Below are 22,029 nucleotides of genomic sequence, written 5' to 3' on the forward strand. Positions count from 1 at the left end.
ACCCCTTCTCTACCACCTGCCCCCTACCCTCTGACCCCTTCCCTACCTCCTGGCCCCCCACCTTCTCACCCCTGTACCCATCAGTACCCACCCTGCGTGTGACGGTGGGGTCGCGGAGGGCCTTGTATCCTAACCCAGTACCCATCAGTACCCTAACCCAGTACCCTAACCCAGTACCCTAACCCAGTACCCACCCTGCGTGTGACGGTGGGGTCGCGGAGGGCCTTGTATCCTAACCCAGTACCCTAACCCACTACCATGTGTCCTAACCCACTACCCACCCTGCGTGTGACGGTGGGGTCGCGGAGGGCCTTGTATCCTAACCCAGTACCCTAACCCAGTACCCATCAGTACCCACCCTGCGTGTGACGGTGGGGTCGCGGAGGGCCTTGCCCATCAGGTGTCCCAGGAGGGTGTTGGTTCTGAGGAAACGGAGACGGATGTTGGTGGCCTTGGTGAAATCCCTCAGGACTGGAGAGTAGGAGAAGTTCATAGCCCCGGGACGCCCGTTCACTAGAGACACCACCACCTGGGAGAGAGGGACGATGTCACACACACACTCAGTAGGTATACACACACACACACGCTGTAACACTCACATACACAAATAGACGTGTGGCACTCATTTACACACATTCAGTATGTGTACGTATTCACACACACACACACACACACACACACACACACACACCACTGTACCTCTCCATTCTCCAGGGGTACGATGCGGGAGTATTCAGTGGTACAGATGACGTCATTGTCGGAGTTGATCCGTTCAATGGTTCGCTGTCCGAAGCGCTCAATGCAGTCTCTCTTAGAAGCTGTTAAATACACATATAAACACATATAAACACATATAAACACATATAAACACAAACACATATAAACACATTAACATTTATAAACACATATTAACATATATAAACATATATAAACACATATTAACACATATAAACATATATAAACGCATAAACACATATTAACATATGTAAACACATATTAACATATATAAACACATATTAACATATATAAACACATATAAACACATATTAACATATATAAACACATATTAACATATAATACATAGAATTGCTTGATGCAGTCAGAAGCTAAACACAGTACAGTGATATGAGCTATGAGCTGTGTGTTGGATATGAGCTGTGTTAGATATGAGCTATGAGCTGTGTGTTGGATATGAGCTATGAGCTGTGTGTTGGATATGAGCTATGAGCTGTGTGTTGGATATGAGCTATGAGCTGTGTGTTGGATATGAGCTGTGTGTTGGATATGAGCTGTGTGTTGGATACGAGCTGTGTGTTGGATATGAGCTATGAGCTGTGTGTTGGATATGAGCTGTGTGTTGGATATGAGCTGTGTGTTGGATATGAGCTATGAGCTGTGTGTTGGATATGAGCTGTGTGTTAGATACGAGCTGTGTGTTGGATATGAGCTATGAGCTATGTGTTGGAAATGAGCTGTGTGTTGGATACGAGCTGTGTGTTGGATACGAGCTGTGTGTTGGATATGAGCTATGAGCTGTGTGTTGGATATGAGCTGTGTGTTGGATATGAGCTGTGTGTTAGATACGAGCTGTGTGTTGGATATGAGCTATGAGCTGTGCATTGGATATGAGCTGTGTTGGATATGAGCTATGAGCTGTGTGTTGGATATGAGCTATGAGCTATGTGTTGGATATGAGCTGTGTTAGATATGAGCTATGAGCTATGTGTTGGAAATGAGCTGTGTGTTGGATATGAGCAATGAGCTGTGCATTGGATATGAGCTGTGTTGGATATGAGCTATGAGCTGTGTGTTGGATATGAGCTATGAGCTATGTGTTGGATATGAGCTGTGTTAGATATGAGCTATGAGCTGTGTGTTGGATATGAGCTATGAGCTGTGTGTTGGATATGAGCTATGAGCTGTGTGTTGGATATGAGCTATGAGCTATGTGTTGGAAATGAGCTGTGTGTTGGATATGAGCAATGAGCTGTGTGTTAGATACGAGCTGTGTGTTGGATATGAGCAATGAGCTGTGCATTGGATATGAGCTGTGTTGGATATGAGCTATGAGCTGTGTGTTGGATATGAGCTGTGTGTTGGATATGAGCTATGAGCTGTGTGTTAGATACGAGCTGTGTGTTGGATATGAGCTATGAGCTATGTGTTGGATAGGAGCTGTGTGTTGGATATGAGCTGTGTGTTGGATATGGGATATGAGCTGTGTGCTGGATATGAGCTGTGTGTTGGATATGAGCTATGAGCTATGTGTTGGATAGGAGCTATGAGCTGTGTGCTGGATATGAGCTGTGTGTTGGATATGAGCTATGAGCTGTGTGTTGGATATGAGCTATGAGCTATGTGTTGGATATGAGCTGTGTGTTGGATATGAGCTATGAGCTATGTGTTGGATATGAGCTGTGTGTTGGATAGGAGCTGTGTGTTGGATATGAGCTGTGTGTTGGATATGAGCTGTGTGTTGGATATGAACTGTGTGTTGGATATGGGATATGAACTGTGTGCTGGATATGAGCTGTGTGTTGGATATGAGCTATGAGCTATGTGTTGGATAGGAGCTGTGTGTTGGATATGAGCTGTGTGTTGGATGTGAGCTGTGTGTTGGATATGAGCTGTATGTTGGATATGAGCTGTGTGTTGGATGTGAGCTATGAGCTGTGTGTTGGATATGAGCTGTGTGTTGGATATGATATATGAGCTGTGTGTTGGATATGAGCAATGAGCTATGTGTTAGATATGAGCTGTGTGTTGGATATGAGCTCAGAGCTGTGTGTTGGATATGAGCTGTGTGTTGGATATGAGCTATGAGATGTGTGTTGGATATGAGCTATATGTTAGATATGAGCTGTGTGTTGGATATGAGCTGTGTGTTGGATATGAGCTATGAGCTGTGTGTTAGATATGAGCTATGAGCTGTGTGTTGGACATGAGCTATGAGCTGTGTGTTGGATATGAGCTATGAGCTGTGTGTTGGATATGAGCTGTGTGTTGGATATGAGCTGTGTGTTGGAGAGAGCAGTTCAGTTCAGGCTGCTCAGTTACTGTTTATCCTTCCTCTAACCTCTCCTAAAAAAAAAAAAACTTTGCAAATAAATCTATCCTATAAATCACTGTGAAGTTGTCAAGTGAAGTTGTCTTTCCTGTCCCCCAGCCACAGAGAAACAGAGATAAATGGTTGTTCTGATGTTTAGAGTTGTTATACACACAGAGCGACTATAGACCGTATAGTGGTACTCTGTGTGTCAACCATTGGGGGGGGGGGGGGAAACAATAAAGTTTTTTTTCTACCAGCAGCTGTGAACTTCTCTCTCTGAGGTAGAGTATGGGCTCAGGCAGAGGGCTCGTGTAAAATATTCTCTCAGTTCTCTTATTCTCTCTCAGTTCTTCGGGATATTGACCTTTTTCTCTCTTTCGTGGACAGAAGTGGAATAGTTCTGAAGTATTCAGGGAATGTGTGACTGTGGGGGTGAGATGTGGCCTGTAGTCATTCCAAGCCTTTCTGTGTGTCTCTGTTTATTGAGTTGGTCTACGACAGGCAGCAGGCAGCAGGTAGTGACACTGCCTTTCCTCACTGGAAATGATATTGCTCTATTATATTCGAAAATAACCTGATATATTTCATTCTTCAGCTGTTTTCCTTCCCAAAAGCTCAGATCAGAGCTTCGCGTCATGATGATGAAGACACCAAATATATTCTTTGTCAGAATGGGGCAGTGAGTGTCTCCAGGCTTTAGCTCAACAGGCTAACACAGTCTGGTGCTGCTCAGATGACCTGAGTTCAAAGGCAGTCTATCAAACACAAAGTTAAACTTCTCACGTCTCTTCGGATCAGTCCAAGGTATGACAATAGCTTTTTAGCTACTAGTGTTACATTAGATTGGTATCATTTGCCTTCTATAGGATGCTATTGATCTGGTGATAATAATATCTCTCTCTCTCTCTGTCTCTCTCTGTCTCTCTCTCTCTCTCTCCCTCTCCCTCTGTCTCTCTCTCTCTCTCTCTCTGTCTCTCTCTCTCTCAATTCAAGGGGCTTTTATTGGCATGGGAAACATAAGTGAAGTAGATAATATACAAAAGTAAAATAAACAAAAATGAACAGTAAATATTACACATACAGAAGTTACAAAACAATAAAGACATTACAAATGTCATATTATGTCTGTATACAGTGTTGTAACGATGTATAAATGGTTAAAGTACAAAATGGGAAATAAAGCAACATAAATATGGGTTGTATTTACAATGATGTTTGTTCTTCACTGGTTGCCCTTGTGGAAACAGGTTACACATCTTGCTGCTGTGATGGCACACTGTTGTATTTCATCCAATAGATATGGGAGTTTATCAAAATCGGGTTTGTTGTCGAATTCTTTGTGGATCTGTGTAATCTGAGGGAAATATGTCTCTCTAATATGGTCATAAATTGGTCAGGAAGTGCAGCTCAGTTTCCACCTCATTTTGTGAGCAGTGAGCACATAGCCTGTCTTCTCTTGAGAGCCATGTCTGCTTACGGCGGCCTTTCTCAATAGCAAGGCTATGCTCACTGACTCTGTACATAGTCAAAGCTTTCCTTAAGTTTTTAAGTTTAGGTCAGTCACAGTGGTCAGGTATTCTGCCGCTGTGTTCTCTCTGTTTAGGGACAAAAAGCATTCTAGTTTGCTCTGTTTTTTTGTAGATTCTTTCCAATGTGTCAAAAAATTATCTTTTTGTTTTCTCATGACTTGGTTGGGTCTAATTGTGTTGCTGTCCTGGGGCTCAGTGGGGTCTGTTTGTGTTTGTGAACAGAGCCAGGACCAGAGCAAGGACCAGCTTGCTTAGGGGACTCTTCTCCAGGTTCATCTCTCTGTAGCTGATGGCTTTGTTATGGAAGGTTTGGAATTGCTTCCTTTTAGGTGGTTGTAGAATCTCTTTTCTGGATTTTGAAAATTAGCGGGTATCGGCCTAATTCTACTCTGTATGTATTATTTGGTGTTTTACGTTGTATACAGAGGATATTTTTGTAGAATTCTGCATGCAGAGTCTCAATTTGGTGTTTGTCCCATTTTATGAATTCTTGGTTGGTGAGCGGACCCCAGACCTCGCAACCATAAAGGGCAATGGGCTCTATAACTGATTCAAGTATTTTTAGCCTGATACTAATTGGTATGTCGAATTTTATGTTCCTTTTGATGGCATAGAATGCCCTTCTTGCCTTGTCTCTCAGATGATTCACAGCTTTGTGGAAGTTACCTGTGGCGCTGATGTTTAGGCCAAGGTATATATAGTTTTTTTGTGTGCTCTAGGGCAACAGTGTCTAGATGGAATTTGTATTTGTGGTCCTGGCGACTGGACCTTTTTTGGAACACCATTATCTTGGTCTTACTGAGATTTACTGTCAGGGCCCAAGTCTGACAGAATCTGAGCAGAAGATCTAGGTGCTGCTGTAGGCCCTCCTTGGTTGGTGACAGAAGCACCAGATCATCGGCAAACAGTAGACATTTGACTTCAGATTCTAGCAGGGTGAGGCCGGGTGCTGCAGTCTGTTCTAGTGCCCTCGCCAATTTATTGATATATATGTTGAAGAGGGTGGGGCTTAAGCTGCATCCCTGTCTAACCCCACAACCCTGTGGAAAAAAAACGTGTGTGTTTTGCCTATTTTAACCTCACTCTTGTTTGCTTGTGTACATAGCATACCCTCATGCCAAATTGAGTCAAAAGCTTGTTTGAAATAAAAAAAAAGCATGACAATACTTTGCCTTTGTTTTGTTTCCTTGTCAATTAAGGTGTGCAGGATGAATATGTGTTCTGTCTTACAGTAATTTCATTAAAAAAAAAACAATTTAGGATACCATCAACACTACAGGCCTTTTTGGGTCAGAGGGTTTTTATTTTGTCCTGTAGTACATTCAATATAATTGGAGAATCCAGTGGGTTCTGGTTGTCTGTAATAGTTGATTCTGATATTTGATCATTCTAGTATTTTATCATGTATATGTTTGATGCTGTTTGTTCTTTTTTATAGAGCCAAAAATACTAGAGAAGTGGTTTATCCATACATCTCTATTTTGGATAGATAATTCTTTGTGTTGTTGTTTGTTTAGTGTTTTCCAATTTTCTCAGAAGTGGTTAGAGTCTATGGATTCTTCAATTGCATTGAGCTGATTTCTGACATGCTGTTCCTTCTTTTTCCGTAGTGTATTTCTGTATTGTTTTAGTGATTCACCATAGTGAAGGCGTAGACTCAGGTTTTCTGGGTCTCTGTGATTTCGGTTGGACAGGTTTCTCAATTTATTTCTTAGGTTTTCACATTCTTTATCAAACCATTTGTCATTGTTGTTACTTTTCTTAGGTTTTCTGCTTGAAATGTTTAGATTTGATAGGGAAGCTGAGAGGTCAAATATACTGTTTAGGTTTTCTACTGCCAAGTTTACACCTTCACTATTACAGTGGAACGTTTTATCCAGGAAGTTGTCTAAAAGGGATTGAATTTGTTGCTGCCTAATAGTTTTTTGGTAGGTTTCCAAACTGCATTCCTTCCATGTATAGCATTTCTCAGAATTACTCAGTTCTTTTGGCTTTGATGCCTCATGATTGAGTATTGCTCTGTTCAAGTAGAGTGTGATTTTGCTGGGGTCTGATAGGGGTGTCAGTGGGCTGACTGTGAACGCTCTGAGAGACTCTGGGTTGAGGTCAGTGATAAAGTAGTCTACAGTACTACTGCCAAGAGATGAGCTATAGGTGTACCTACCGTAGGATTCTCCTCGAAGCCTACCATTGACTATGTACATACCCAGCATGCGACAGAGCTGCAGGAGTTGTGACCCATTTTTGTTGGTTATGTTGTCATAGTTGTGCCTAGGGGGGCATATGGGGGAGGGAATGCTGTCCCCTCCAGGTAGGTGTTTGTCCCCCTGTGTGCTGAGGGTGTCAGGTTCTTGTCCGGTTCTGACATTTAGGTATCCATAGACTAGTACATGTCCCTGGGCCTGGAAATTATTGATTTATCCCTCTAGGATGGAGAAGCTGTCTTCATTAAAGTATGGGGATTCTAGTGGGGTAGCACACAGGAGGACATTTTTCTCTGTTGAGATCATTTCCTTCTGAATTTCTAGCAAAATGTAAAATGTTACTGTTTTGATTCGTTTAATCTATACCAAATGAGCATAACCCTTGAGTCCCTTCCCTGTTTCACACCTGGTACAGTGCCTTGCAAAAGTATTCACCCCCCCTTGGCATTTTTCCTATTTTGTTGCATTACAAATCTGGATTTTAATTGGATTTGAATTGGGATTTCATGTAATGGACACAAAATAGTCCAAATAGCTGAAGTGAAATGAAAAAATAACTTGTTTAAAAATGAAAAATAATAAAATAAAAACTGAAAAGTGGTGTGTGCATACTGTATGAATTCACCCCCTTTGCTATGAAGCCTCTAAATAAGATCTGGTCCAACCAATTACCTTCAGAAGTCACACAATTAGTTAAATAATGTCCACCTGTTTGCAATCTAAGTGTCACATGATCTCAGTATAAATACACCTGTTCTGAAAGACCCCAGAGTCTGCAACACCACCAAGCAAGTGGCACCATGAAGACCAAGGAGCTCTCCAAACAGGTCAGGGACAAAGTTGTAGAGAAGTACAGATCAGGGTTGGGTTATGAAAATATATCTGAAACTTTGAACATCCCTAAATCCATTATTAAAAAATGGAAAGAATATGGCACCACAACAAACCTGCCAAGAGAGGGCCGCCCACCAAAACTCACGGACCAGGCAACGAGGGCATTAATCAGAGGGGCAACAAAGAGACCAAAGATAACCCTGAAGGAGCTGCAGAGCTCCACAGCCGAGATTGGAGTATCTGTCCATAGGACCACTTTAAGCCATACACTCCACAGAGCCGGGATTTACGGAAGAATGTCCAGAAAAAAGCCATTGCTTAAAGAAAAAAATAAGCAAACATGTTGGGTGGCATGTGGGAGACTCCCCAAACGTATGGAAGAAGGTACTCTGGTTAGATGAGACTAAAATTGAGTTTTTTTGGCCATCAAGGAAAACGCTATGTCTGGGCAAACCCAACACCTCTCATCCCCCCGAGAATACCATCCCCACAGTGAAGCACGGTGGTGGCAGCATCATGGTGTGGGTATGTTTTCATCGGCAGGGACTGGGAAACGGGTCAGAATTGAAGGAATGATGGATGGTGCTAAATACAGGGAAATTCTTGAGGGAAACCTGTTTCAATCTTCCAGAGATTTGAGACTGGGACAGAGGTTCACCTTCCAGCAGGACAATGACCCTAAGCATACTGTTAAAGCAACACTCGAGTGGGTTAACTTGTTATGGCTGGGGGCAGTATTGAGTAGCTTGGATGAATAAGATGCCCAGAGTAAACGGCCTTCTCCTCAGTCCCAGTTGCTAATATATGCATATTATTAGTACATTTTGATAGAAAACACTCTGAAGTTTCTAAAACTGTTTGAATGATGTCTGTGAGTATAACAGAACTCATATGGCAGGCAAAAACCTGAGAAAAAATCCAAACAGGAAGTGTGAAATTTGAGTTGTTCGATTTTCAACTCAGCCCCTATCGAATACACAGAGGGATATTGGTTATGTTGCACTTCCTAAGGCTTCCAGTAGATGTCAACCGTCTTTAGAAACTTGAATGAGGCTTCTACTGTGATATGGGGCTGAATGAGAGGGGAATGAGTCAGGTGTCTGGCAGGGAGCCACGAGCGGGTCATGCGCGTTTCACATGAGAGCGACCTGCGTTCCATTGCTTATCTACAGACATAGGAATTCTCCGGTTGGAACGTTATTGAAGATTTATGATAAAAACATCCTAAAGATTGATTCTATACTTAGTTTGAAAAGATTCTACAACCTGTAATATAACTTTTTTAACTTTTCGTCTGACATTCGGCTGGACCTGCGTTTGGATTTGTGTACTAAACGCCCTAACAAAAGTAGCTATTTGGATATAAATGATGGGCATTATCGAACAAATCAAAAATTTATTGTGGAACTGGGATTCCTGGGAGTGCATTCTGATGAAGATCATCAAAGGTAAGTGAATATTTATAATGTTATTTCTGATTTCTCTTGACTCCAACATGGCGGATAAATGTATTTGTTTTCTGAGCTCCGTTCTCAGATTATTGCATGGTTTGCTTTTTCCGTAAAGTTTTTTTGAAATCTGACACAGCGGTTGCATTAAGGAGAAGTAAAGCTATAATTCCATGTGTAACACTTGTATTTTCATCAACATTTATGATGAGTATTTCTGTAAATGGATGTGGCTAGACAATTTTTTGTTGTCTTATTTCTTGTTTGTTTCACAATAAAAAATATTTTGCATAATCAAAGTGGTAGGCATGTTGTGTCAATCAAATGATACAAACCCCCCCAAAAAATCTATTTTAATTCCAGGTAGGGAACAAAATAGGAAAAATGCCAAGGGGGGTGAATACTTTCACAAGCCACTGTAGTTTGGTGGATGGAACTACCAGCTCTCCGTAACCTAGAGGGCAACCAGTGGATCCGTCACCTCTATACCAGATTTCTTGTCGGATGACAATGTCTGTATTTCTGATTTCTTTGGTGAAGTCCAGGTTCCTGCTCTTTAGGCCAAAGACAGATGACCTCAGTCTATTCTCTGCTTGCTCTCTCTCTGTTCACTCTCTCTGCACGTGCTCTTTCTGCTCTCTCCCTGCTCTCTCTCTGCCTTCTCTCTCTGCCTTCTCTCTCTGCTCTCTCTCTCTGCTCTCTCTCTCTCTTCTCCATCTCTCTGCTCTCTCTCTCTCTTCTCCATCTCTCTGCCTTCTCTCTCTGCTCTCTCTCCCTGCTCTCTCTCTGCCTTCTCTCTCTGCTCTCTCTCTCTGCTCTCTCTCTCTGCTCTCTCTCTCTGCTCTCTCTCTCTCTTCTCCATCTCTCTGCTCTCTCTCTCTCTCTGCTCTCTTCTCCATCTCTCTGCTCTCTCTCTCTCTCTGCTCTCTCGCTCTCTCTACTCTCTCTATAGAATTACATTTGATCTTTTGATAATCAGCCCTCTCTCTGCTTTCTTACTCTTTCTCAGCTCGCTCTATTTCAATTCAATTCAATTTGCTTTATTGACATGACGTAACAATGTACATATTGCCAAAGCTTACTTAGGATATTTACAATATGAAGATAATAAGAATCAAAATTGTCAACGGGACAACAGTAACAACAACCAAGGGTCTAAATAACCATACAATAACCATACATTGAATAAAGGTTTCAAATTAGTCAGGAAATGCAGCTCCTTCTCAGGTTCTGCTGTTGTGCAGTGGGTGCACAGCCTTTCCTCTACAGGGAGCCAGGTTTTCCTGTGTCTACCCTTCTCAATGGCAAGGCTGTGCTCACTGAGCCTGTACTTTGTCAAGGTTTTTCTAAGGTTTTGATCAGTAACCATGGTCAAATAGTTAGCCATGGTGTACTGTCGATTTAGGGCCAGATTGCACTGCATTTTGCTTTGTGTTTGTGCTTGTGTTTCCCAATAAGCAATGTAGTTTGTTTTGACTGTAATTTGGTTTATTCTGATTGATTGGATGTTCTAGTCCTGAGGCTTCAGTGTGTTAGTGGAACAGGTTTGTTAACTCAGCCCCAGGACCAGCTGGATGAGGGGACTGAGGCTTCAGTGTGTTAGTAGAACAGGTTTGTGAACTCAGCCCGAGGACCAGCTGGATGAGGGGACTGAGGCTTCAGTGTGTTAGTAGAACAGGTTAGTGAACTCAGCCCCAGGACCAGCTGGATGAGGGGACTGAGGCTTCAGTGTGTTAGTAGAACAGGTTTGTGAACTCAGCCCCAGGACCAGCTGGATGAGGGGACTCTTTTCATTGCTCAGCTCATTACAGGACTTGGTAATGATATGAGAGGTGGTCACTGTGTTTGATGTTTCCAAAACTTAATTGCTCTTTTTTGAGTTTTTATTATTAGTGGATATTGGCCTAATTCTGCCCTGCATGCATTGTTTGTAGTTTTCCTCTGGACATGTAGGAGAATCTTACAGAACTCTGCATGCAGGGTTTCAATGGGGTGTTTGTCCCATTTGATGAAATCCTGTTTTGCAAGTGGACCCCACACCTCACTGCCATGAAGTGCAATTGGTTCAATGACATATTCAATTAGTTTTAGCCAAATTTTAATAGGTATTTCAATTTGAATTGGCTTTTAATGGCGTAGAATGCTCAGTAACCATGGTCAAATAGTTAGCCATGGTGTACTGTCGATTTAGGGCCAGATAGCACTGCATTCTGCTTTGTGCTTGTGCTTGTGTCTCCCAATAAGCAATGTAGTTTTGTTTTGACTGTGTTGTAATTTGATTTATTCTGATTGATTGGATGTTCTGGTCCTGAGGCTTCTCTCTGTTCATTCGCTGCCTCATTAAGGGCGGCAGGGTAGCCTAGTGGTTAGAGCGTTGGATTAGTAACCGGAAGGTTGCGAGTTCAAACCCCTGAGCTGACAAGGTACAAATCTGTCGTTCTGCCCCTGAACAGGCAGTTAACCCACTGTTCCCAGGCCGTCATTGAAAATAAGAATTTGTTCTTAACTGACTTGCCTGGTTAAATAAAGGTAAAATAAAAAAATAAAAAAATAAAGGTGTCCAGTTGAGCTTATGTTTAAACCTCAGTAATTGTAGTGTGTGCAGTACTCTATATACAGTATTTAAACCTACATTATTGTAGTGTGTGCAATTCTCTATATTTTGTATCAATTGAGAACTTTGGGCTAATTCCCTGAGATCTGAATCTTCTCTGAAAAATCATTATTTTAGTATTTTTGGGCCCAGGTCTGGCAGTACTGCTCTAGCAGGTCCAGGCTCTGCTGTAGGCCATGTGCTGTGGGTGACAGCAGGCATAAGTCATCTGCGAAAAGTAGGCATTTAACTTCTGAATTGTGGAGATTAACACCAGGGGCTGAGGATTTTTCTAGAATAGTGGCCAATTCATTAATGTAAATATTGAAGAGTGCAGGGCTCAGATTGCAACCCTGGCGAAGGCCACGCCCCTGGTTAAAGAATTCTGTTATTTTCTTGCCAATTGTAATGCTGCACGTATTGCCGGTATACATTGATTTAATTATGTCATATGTTTTACCCCCTACACCACTTTCAATAACTTTGTAGAACAGTCCTGTATGCCAAATAGAATCAAATGCTTTTTGGAAGTTGATAAAGAAAGCGTATATTTTGGTATTATTTTGGTGGACATGTTGATCTGTCAGGGTGTGTAGGGTTTAAATATGATCAGTTGTGCGATGTTTTGGTATGAATCCAATTTGGCTTTTACTCAAGACATTGGGCTTATTAAGGAAGTTTAGAACTCCTACGTTTATAATACCACAAGAAAACCTTCCCCAGGTTACTGTTCACACAAATGCCTCTGTAATTGTCAGGGTCAAATGTGTCTCCGTTCTTAAAGATTGGGGTTATGAGTCCTTGATTCCAGATGTCAGGGAAATAACCTACACTCAGGATCAAATTAAACCGTTTTAATATAGCCAATTTTGCGCTGGTGAGTTTGAGCATCTCATTTAGGATGCCATCAGGTCCGCATGCTTTTTTAAATCTGAGGGCCTGAAGTTTCTTATAGAGCTCCTGGTCAGTAATAGTTTAGTGTCTTATAGAGCTCCTGGTCAGTAATAGTTTAGTTTCTTATAGAGCTCCTGGTCAGTAATAGTTTAGTTTCTTATAGAGCTCCTGGTCAGTAATAGTTTAGTGTCTTATAGAGCTCCTGGTCAGTAATAGTTTAGTTTCTTATAGAGCTCCTGGTCAGTAATAGTTTAGTTTCTTATAGAGCTCCTGGTCAGTAATAGTTTAGTGTCTTATAGAGCTCCTGGTCAGTAATAGTTTAGTTTCTTATAGAGCTCCTGGTCAGTAATAGTTTAGTTTCTTATAGAGCTCCTGGTCAGTAATAGTTTAGTGTCTTATAGAGCTCCTGGTCAGTAATAGTTTAGTGTCTTATAGAGCTCCTGGTCAGTAATAGTTTAGTGTCTTATAGAGCTCCTGGTCAGTAATAGTTTAGTTTCTTATAGAGCTCCTGGTCAGTAATAGTTTAGTTTCTTATAGAGCTCCTGGTCAGTAATAGTTTAGTTTCTTATAGAGCTCCTGGTCAGTAATTGGGGAGTCCAGTGGATGTTGATTGTCCTTTATAGCTTTTTCTAATCCATTCAACTCCTCATGAATTTGATGCTGTTCTGCGTATGTGTCAATTTGAACGGTGTTGTAGAGTGTTTTAAAATGGGTTGTCCATATGTCACCATTTTGTATCGCCAATTCCTCTTGTGTTTTTTAAATATTTTTTTTATTTCAATTTTGCCAGAAGTTGTTAGTGTTCAATTAGTGTCAGCTGCTTGCTGTTGTACTGTGCTTTTTTGGTTCTGAGTGTTACGCTTATAGAGTTTTAAAGTCTCACAGTAATGAAGGTGTAATTCACCATTATTTGGGTCTCTGTGCTTTTGGTTGGATAGTGATCTAAGTTTTTTCCTAATAATTTTACAATCTGCATCAAACCAGTCGTCATCTGTGATCTTTTTTTTGTTTTGTTTTTTATCCATTTCAATTGTGCTTCTTTTGCCGTTTGCCTGAATATATAGTTGATGTTTTGTACTGCCAGATTGATGCCTTCTTCACTGTGAGTGAATGTGGTCTCCAGAAAGTTATCTAAGAGTGTTTGGATATTTCGATGACAGGTTGCTTCCTGGTATTTTTCTGTGCTGTTTTGGGCCCATCTGTATGAATGTGTGATGCTGTACAGCTGACTGGGCTGTGAATGTCTGATGCTGTACAGCTGACTGGGCTGTGAATGTCTGATGTTGTACAGCTGACTGGGCTGTGAATGTCTGATGTTGTACAGCTGACTGGGCTGTGAATGTCTGATGTTGTACAGCTGACTGGGCTGTGAATGTCTGATGTTGTACAGCTTACTGGGCTGTGAATGTCTGATGTTGTACAGCTGACTGGGCTGTGAATGTCTGATGTTGTACAGCTTACTGGGCTGTGAATGTCTGATGTTGTACAGCTTACTGGGCTGTGAATGTGTGGTTGATTCCATGTCTGTTCTTTTGAGGAACAACGTAATTTGTCTGTGATCAGACAGAGGTGTTCGTGGCTTGACAGTGAATGGGGCTGAGAGAGAAAGGGTCAATGTCTGTAATCATATAGTCCACTGTACTGTGGCCAAGAGGTGAGCTCTCCCTCTCTTCCCTCTCTCTCTCTTTGCGCTCTCTCTCAGCTCGCTCTCACTCTCTTTCTCTCTCTTTCTCTCTCTCTCTGCTCGCTCTCTCAAATTCAAATTCAGATGGCCTTTTTGGCATGAAATACAATTAGTTGATTTTGCCATAGTGGTACAGTATTTCAGTAACAATAATAATAGTACTTATAATCATGTATACAGGTACAATACTACTGCTGGTGTATTGTGATATCTTCGGTTGATACATTTAATTAAATAAAAAGAAGACCATTCAAAAAAATAGTACATTTGTTTTTGCGTTCTGAAGTTGCTACCCAAGCAGGCTGGTCGTTTTACAACCCTCAAACTGCTGCAAACCAAATAGTAGCATCGAAAAATTATGTGTATACGTTTTTTTTCCCCCACAAAGGAGATGAAGTTTCTGAATTTCCTGGCTGAGCTGCGGGACAATGGAGTTATGAGATTAACATGTCATGTTGTTTTTTTTTTATCAACCAATCAGCGTCCAGGATCCAAACAACCAGGGTCTCTCTTGTACAGACAATACTGTTAGTCTAAGAGGAGGCCCAGGGTCCCTCATCTCTCAGACTACTAACTGCTTTTACCGTGTCCAATTTTACCTACGAGGAAGTGAAGTCACGTTAAATATCTTCTTCCTGTCTGTCAATAGTGAAGTCACGTTAAATATCTTCTCCTGTCTGTCAACAGTGAAGTTAAATATCTTCTCCTGACTGTCAATAGTGAAGTTAAATATCTTCTCCTGTCTGTCAATAGTGAAGTCCCGTTAAATATCTTCTCCTGTCTGTCAATAGGGAAGTCACGTTAAATATCTTCTCCTGACTGTCAATAGTGAAATTAAATATCTTCTCCTGTCTGTCAATAGTGAAGTTAAATATCTTCTCCTGTCTGTCAATAGGGAAGTCACGTTAAATATCTTCTCCTGTCTGTCAATAGTGAAGTCACGTTAAATATCTTCTCCTGTCTGTCAATAGGGAAGTCACGTTAAATATCTTCTCCTGACTGTCAATAGTGAAGTTAAATATCTTCTCCTGTCTGTCAATAGGGAAGTTAAATATCTTCTCCTGTCTGTCAATAGGGAAGTTAAATATCTTCTCCTGTCTGTCAATAGGGAAGTTAAATATCTTCTCCTGACTGTCAATAGTCACGTTAAATATCTTCTCCTGTCTGTCAATAGTGAAGTCCCGTTAAATATCTTCTCCTGTCTGTCAATAGTGAAGTTAAATATCTTCTCCTGTCTGTCAATAGGGAAGTTAAATATCTTCTCCTGTCTGTCAATAGGGAAGTTAAATATCTTCTCCTGGCTGTCAATAGGGAAGTTAAATATTTTCTCCTGTCTGTCAATAGGGAAGTTAAATATCTTCTCCTGTCTGTCAATAGTCACGTTAAATATCTTCTCCTGTCTGTCAATAGTCCCGTTAAATATCTTCTCCTGTCTGTCAATAGTGAAGTTAAATATCTTCTCCTGTCTGTCAATAGTCCCATTAAATATCTTCTCCTGTCTGTCAATAGTAAAGTTAAATATCTTCTCCTGTCTGTCAATAGGGAAGTTAAATATCTTCTCCTGTCTGTCAATAGTGAAGTCCCGTTAAATATCTTCTCCTGTCTGTCAATAGTGAAGTCACGGTAAATATCTTCTCCTGTCTGTCAATAGTGAAGTTAAATATCTTCTCCTGTCTGTCAATAGTGAAGTCACTGTAAATATCTTCTCCTGTCTGTGTCGTCTCAAATATTGAGCTCTGAGGTAGAGGTTGTATCTGTACCGCCGCTGAGGTGGGCGGGCAACAATGCTCGGAATGTTCCTGTCTCCCTCCTATTGATTGACAGCTGGTGCCGCCAGTCAGGTGGAAGCAGCTCTGTGAGAGGCCACCCCCCCTCTGCCCTCAGGGTTATTCCAAAACAAACCCCTGGAACCTTGGAATAACCCTTAGAATCACACACAACCAATCACACACAACCAATCACACACAACCAAACACACACAACCAAACACACACAACCAATCACACACAACCAATCACACACAACCAATCACACACAACAAATCACACACAACCAATCACACACAACCAAACACACACAACCAATCACACACAACCAATCACACACAACCAATCACACACAACCAATCACACACAACCAATCACACACAACCAATCACACACAACCAAACACACACAACCAGACACACACAACCAAACACACACAACCAAACACACACAACCAAACACACACAACCAATCACACACAACCAAACACACACAACCAGACACACACAACCAAACACACACAACCAAACACACACAACCAAACACACACAACCAATCACACACAACCAATCACACACAACCAAACACACACAACCAGACACACACAACCAAACACACACAACCAAACACACAACCAAACACACACAACCAAACACACACAACCATCACACACAACCAATCACACACAACCAAACACACACAACCAAATACACACAACCAATCACACACACAACCAATCACACACAACCAATCACACACAACCAAACACACAAGGGGTTAAACCAAACACAGGAGTTGAACTTCCAGGCCCCCAGACACAAACACACAAACCTAATCCTCTTCCTGAGCCTTGTCTTCCTTCTCTTTTCGATGTTCAGGAACCGCAAGTACAATTTGTATCATAGTTCTAAAATCTCAATATTATTTTTTGGACGATATATCGGTAGTTTGACTCCAAGTATTGTTTTTTTGTTGTTGTCGCCAGGTAGCGTTAGCTTTCTCTAGTTGGCTGTACCTGGAAGATGTTACACATCGATATTTGACTGGAAGTTGTACCTGCTCCAAAACCCTCCGGTAGTTTCCATCCTATAGCTTTGTTCTCCATCTTCATTTTGAAATAGTGAGCCAACATGTTTTCACCACTTCTATTTCCATGTCTGATCAAAACTCATTTTCTCTCGTCTCTCTGCAGCAGATATCTAGTCAGCAAAATGTTCTGAACATCAAATCGCAAATAAAAATTGGAATGGAAACGTAATACATATCTCACTCACAGGCGAAGAACTGCCACGGCTGGTAGGTCTCTCCGAAGTCAGTGGAACGTTCTAGCACCCACAGGTCTGGTCGAGGAGAGTTGGCAAACTTGATGAGGACATAGGCCACGTGGAAGAGCTGCCATGGAGAAAGAAGAGGGACTGTTAAATACGTTCAAAACAGTTATCTAAGTGAAACATGTGGGGGTGGGGTGGGGTGGGGTGGGGTGGGGGGTGAAATAGTTATTTGGAAAAGAGGATCTGTCGATCTTTCGCCATCACTTAGAGGGCTAGGGCCCCCCCATCCGCCCCCCCACCCAGCCAGCCAGCGATCCATCCACCCACCCAGCCAGCCAGCCAGCCAGCGATCCATCCACCCACCCACCCACCCAGCCAGCCAGCCAGCGATCCATCCACCCCCCCACCCAGCCAGCCAGCGATCCATCCACCCACCCACCCACCCACCCAGCCAGCCAGCCATCCATCCACCCCCCACCCAGCCAGCCAGCGATCCCTCCACCCCCACACCCACCCAGCCAGCCACCCAGCCACCCATCCAGCCAGCCACCCAGCCAGCCACCCACCCATCCATCCATCCATCCATCCACCCACCCAGCCAGCGATCCATCCATCCACCCACCCACCCAGCCAGCCAGCGATCCATCCACCCACCCACCCACCCAGCCAGCCAGCCACCCACCCACCCACCCACCCAGCCAGCCAGCCAGCCAGCCAGCCAGCCAGCCAGCCAGCCAGCCAGCGATCCATCCATCCACCCACCCAGCCAGTCAGCCAGCCAGCCAGCCACCCATCCACCCAGCCAGCCAGCCAGCCAGCCACCCATCCACCCACCCACCGACCCACCCAGCCAGCGATCCATCCAGCCAGCCACCCATCCATCCAGCCAGCCAGCCAGCCAGCCAGCCAGCCACCCATCCAGCCAGCTACCCATCCACCCAGCCAGCAATCCATCCATCCATCTACCCATTCAGCCAGCCAGCCAGCCACCCATCCACCCAGCCAGCCACCCATCCAGGCACCCAGCCAGCCACCCATCCATCCACCCACCCACCCATCCACCCAGCCAGCCAGCCACCCAGGCACCTACCCACACACTCAATATCCCTTTGGGGTTAATTACTGTACACATTCCTTCGGGAGTTGGTAGTGCATTTCTGAATCCTGCCCCAGGTTATCATGGTGATTAGCTGAGGAAGAGAGGAGAGGAGAGGAGGGGAGTAGGAGAGGAGAGGGGAGGTGGAGAGGAGAGGGGAGGAGGAGAGGAGAGGAGAGGGGAGGAGAGGGGAGGAGGAGAGGAGAGGGGAGGAGGAGAGGAGAGGAGAGGGAAGAGAAGAGGAGAGGAAAGAGAAGAGGAGAGGAGAGGGGGAGGGAAGAGAAGAGGAGAGGAGACTAACGGAGGGATGATCGATGGGCCTGTTGACACCTGAGGCAGGGGGAGAGAGAGGGATTGGGAAGGAAAGAAAAGGAGAGAGGTAGAGAGAGAGCGAAAGAGGGAAGACAGGGAAGGAGGTGACTCCGTCTCACACACGCCCAGGTCAGAACGCCACAGGCCAAAGGGAGTTTACAGTCTGGACAGTCTGATCTCAAGGGAAGATAGAGGAAGAGAGAGATCCTCAGGGAGAGAGTGACCCCAGACGATCAAAGCACGCCCAGGTCAGAGTAACATGACCACAGGGCAAAGTCACAGTGTGTTCTCAGATACAGGAAGACAGGGAGACAGGGAGGGGACCTGGACAGTGTGTTATCAGATACAGGGAGACAGGGAGACTGTCTCTCTGACAAGTCACATCACTCTGCCTCTCTGTCTCTCTGACCAGTCACATCACTCTGTCTCTCTCTCTATGTACATGTCAGAGATAACCTCATCATCCACAGAATAACATAATCGCTAGAGAGAGCTGCCTGATGGACGAGATACAAGACTACCAGACAGGAGAGCCAGGCTGACAGTCTCCTGAGAATAAGTCTATAGAGACAAGACTACCAGACAGGAGAGACAGGCTGACAGTCTCCTGAGAATAAGTCTATAGAGACAAGACTACCAGATAGGAGAGACAGGCTGACAGTCTCCTGAGAATAAGTCTATAGAGACAAGACTACCAGACAGGAGAGACAGGCTGACAGTCTCCTGAGAATAAGTCTAGAAGATACCACTCCCTGCATGCTTCTCGAAGACCCTCTCTCAAACTCAAATTCAAAAAGGCCTCATTAGCATGGAAAGTGTTCCATTTACTTCCTGGTAATTTAGCAGACTCTTATCCAGAGAGCGTCACGCCCTGATCTGTTTCACCTGTCTTTGTGATTGTCTCCACCCACCCCCAGGTGTGGTCCTGTTCTCCGCATTAGTCCACAGTGTATTTATCCCTGTGTTTCCTGTCTCTCTGTGCCAGTGTATTTATCCCTGTGTTTCCTGTCTATCCCTGTGTTTCCTGTCTCTCTGTACCAGTGTATTTATCCCTGTGTTTCCTGTCTCTCTGTACCACTGTATTTATCCCTGTGTTTCCTGTCTCTCTGTACCAGTGTATTTATCCCTGTGTTTCCTGTCTCTCTGTACCACTGTATTTATCCCTGTGTTTCCTGTCTCTCTGTACCAGTGTATTTATCCCTGTGTTTCCTGTCTCTCTGTGTCAGTTCCTCTTGTTTTCCCCATTAGTCCCCGGTGTATTTATCCCTGTGTTTCCTGTCTCTCTGTGCCAGTGTATTTATCACTGTTTCCTGTCTCTCTGTACCAGTGTATTTATCCCTGTGTTTCCTGTCTCTCTGTGCCAGTGTATTTATCCCTGTGTTTCCTGTCTCTCTGTACCAGTGTATTTATCCCTTTGTTTCCTGTCTCTCTGTACCAGTGTATTTATCCCTGTGTTTCCTGTCTCTCTGTGCCAGTGTATTTATCCCTGTTTCCTGTCTCTCTGTGCCAGTGTATTTATCCCTGTTTCCTGTCTCTCTGTGCCAGTGTATTTATCCCTGTGTTTCCTGTCTCTCTGTACCAGTGTATTTATCCCTGTGTTTCCTGTCTCTCTGTACCAGTGTATTTATTCCTGTTTCCTGTCTCTCTGTACCAGTGTATTTATCCCTGTGTTTCCTGTCTCTCTGTGCCAGTGTATTTATCCCTGTGTTTCCTGTCTCTCTGTACCAGTGTATTTATCCCTGTTTCCTGTCTCTCTGTGCCAGTGTATTTATCCCTGTGTTTCCTGTCTCTCTGTACCAGTGTATTTATCCCTGTGTTTCCTGTCTCTCTGTACCAGTGTATTTATCCCTGTTTCCTGTCTCTCTGTACCAGTGTATTTATCCCTGTGTTTCCTGTCTCTCTGTACCAGTGTATTTATCCCTGTGTTTCCTGTCTCTCTGTACCAGTGTATTTATCCCTGTGTTTCCTGTCTCTCTGTACCAGTGTATTTATCCCTGTTTCCTGTCTCTCTGTACCAGTGTATTTATCCCTGTGTTTCCTGTCTCTCTGTACCAGTGTATTTATCCCTGTGTTTCCTGTCTCTCTGTACCAGTGTATTTATCCCTGTTTTTCCTGTCTCTCTGTACCAGTGTATTTATCCCTTTGTTTCCTGTCTCTCTGTACCAGTGTATTTATCCCTGTGTTTCCTGTCTCTCTGTACCAGTGTATTTATCCCTGTGTTTCCTGTCTCTCTGTGCCAGTTTGTCTTGTTTTGCCAAGTCAACCCGCGTTTTTTCCTAGATCCCAGTCTCTGATTTTTTCCTAGATCCCAGTCTCTGATTTTTTCCTAGCCCTCCTGGTTTTGACACTTGCCTGTGCTGGCGTCGAACCCGCCTGCCTGACCACTCTGCCTGTCCTGTCCCCGACCTGCCTTTTGCCTCCCCAATCTTGTTATAATAAATATCAGAGCTCAACCATCTGCCTTCTGTGTCTGCATTTGGGTTTCGCCTTGTGCCCTTATGGAGAGACTTACAGTAGTGAGTCATTTAGCAGACATAGATATCCTATCCTCTCCTCCCCTCCCCTCTTCTCTCCTCCACCCTCCCCCTTCCCCTCTCTACCTCTCCTCTCCGCCTCTCCTCTCCTCTCCTCCCCTCCCCTCTTCTCTCCTCCACCCTCCCCCTTCCCACCTCTCCTCTCCACCTGTCCTCTCCTCCCCTCTCCGCCTCTCCTCTCCTCTCCTCCCCCTCCTCCCCTCTCCACCTCTCCTCCTCCCCTCTCCTCTCTGCCTCTCCTAACCCCTCCTATCCTCCCCTCCCCTCCCCTCTCCTCTCCTTCCTCCTCCTCACCTCCCCTCTCCCCCGTGTCCTACCCACTGTCCTCCTCCTCTCCTCCCCCTCCTCCCCTCCCCTCTCCTCCGTCCTCCTCTCTCCTCTCCTCCCCCCTCTTCCCATCCCCTCTCCCGTCCTGCCCTTTCCTCTCCTCCCCTCTCCCACCTGTCCTACCCGCTGTCCTCCCATCTCCTGTCCTATGACAGATGTTGAGTGGGTGGACGTCTTAGGGCGTTATCCGCTATCTGCCGGGCACCCCCCAGACGGACAGACCGGCTTATCCTGAGTCATCCCCAGTGGAGTATCTCAGGCTCTACAGAGATACAAAGGATACATAATAATGGAGGCACAGCTGTGCCCGTCTGTCTGTCTGTCTGTCTGTCTGTCTGTCTGTCTGTCTGTCTGTCTGTCTGTCTGTCTGTCTGTCTGTCTGTCTGTCTGTCTGTCTGTCTGTCTGTCTGTCTGTCTGTCTGTCTGTCTGTCTGTCTGTCTGTCTGTCTGTCTGTCTGTCTGTCTGTCTGTCTGTCTGTCTGTCTGTC

At 44.1% G+C, this 22,029-nt stretch overlaps 1 protein-coding gene across 3 annotated transcripts in view; it reads right to left on the minus strand.

Annotated features, from left to right (window-relative positions):
• The window catches only part of lama5 (laminin, alpha 5), a 280,241-nt gene that overhangs the window by 171,462 nt on the left and 86,750 nt on the right, over positions 1-22,029 (minus strand). For all 3 annotated transcript variants that reach the window (XM_036947797.2, XM_090204017.1, XM_090204018.1), the window contains exons 3-5: positions 17,276-17,393; positions 700-818; positions 359-529 (exon numbers count right to left, since the gene is read on the minus strand). In XM_036947797.2, coding sequence (XP_036803692.2) covers positions 359-529; positions 700-818; positions 17,276-17,393 — 408 coding nt within the window. The remainder of the gene's footprint in view (positions 1-358; positions 530-699; positions 819-17,275; positions 17,394-22,029) is intronic.

This window comes from Oncorhynchus mykiss, chromosome 16 (genome assembly GCF_057628025.1).
Source record: "Oncorhynchus mykiss isolate SJ-2025 chromosome 16, ASM5762802v1, whole genome shotgun sequence".
NCBI lineage: Eukaryota > Metazoa > Chordata > Actinopteri > Salmoniformes > Salmonidae > Oncorhynchus > Oncorhynchus mykiss.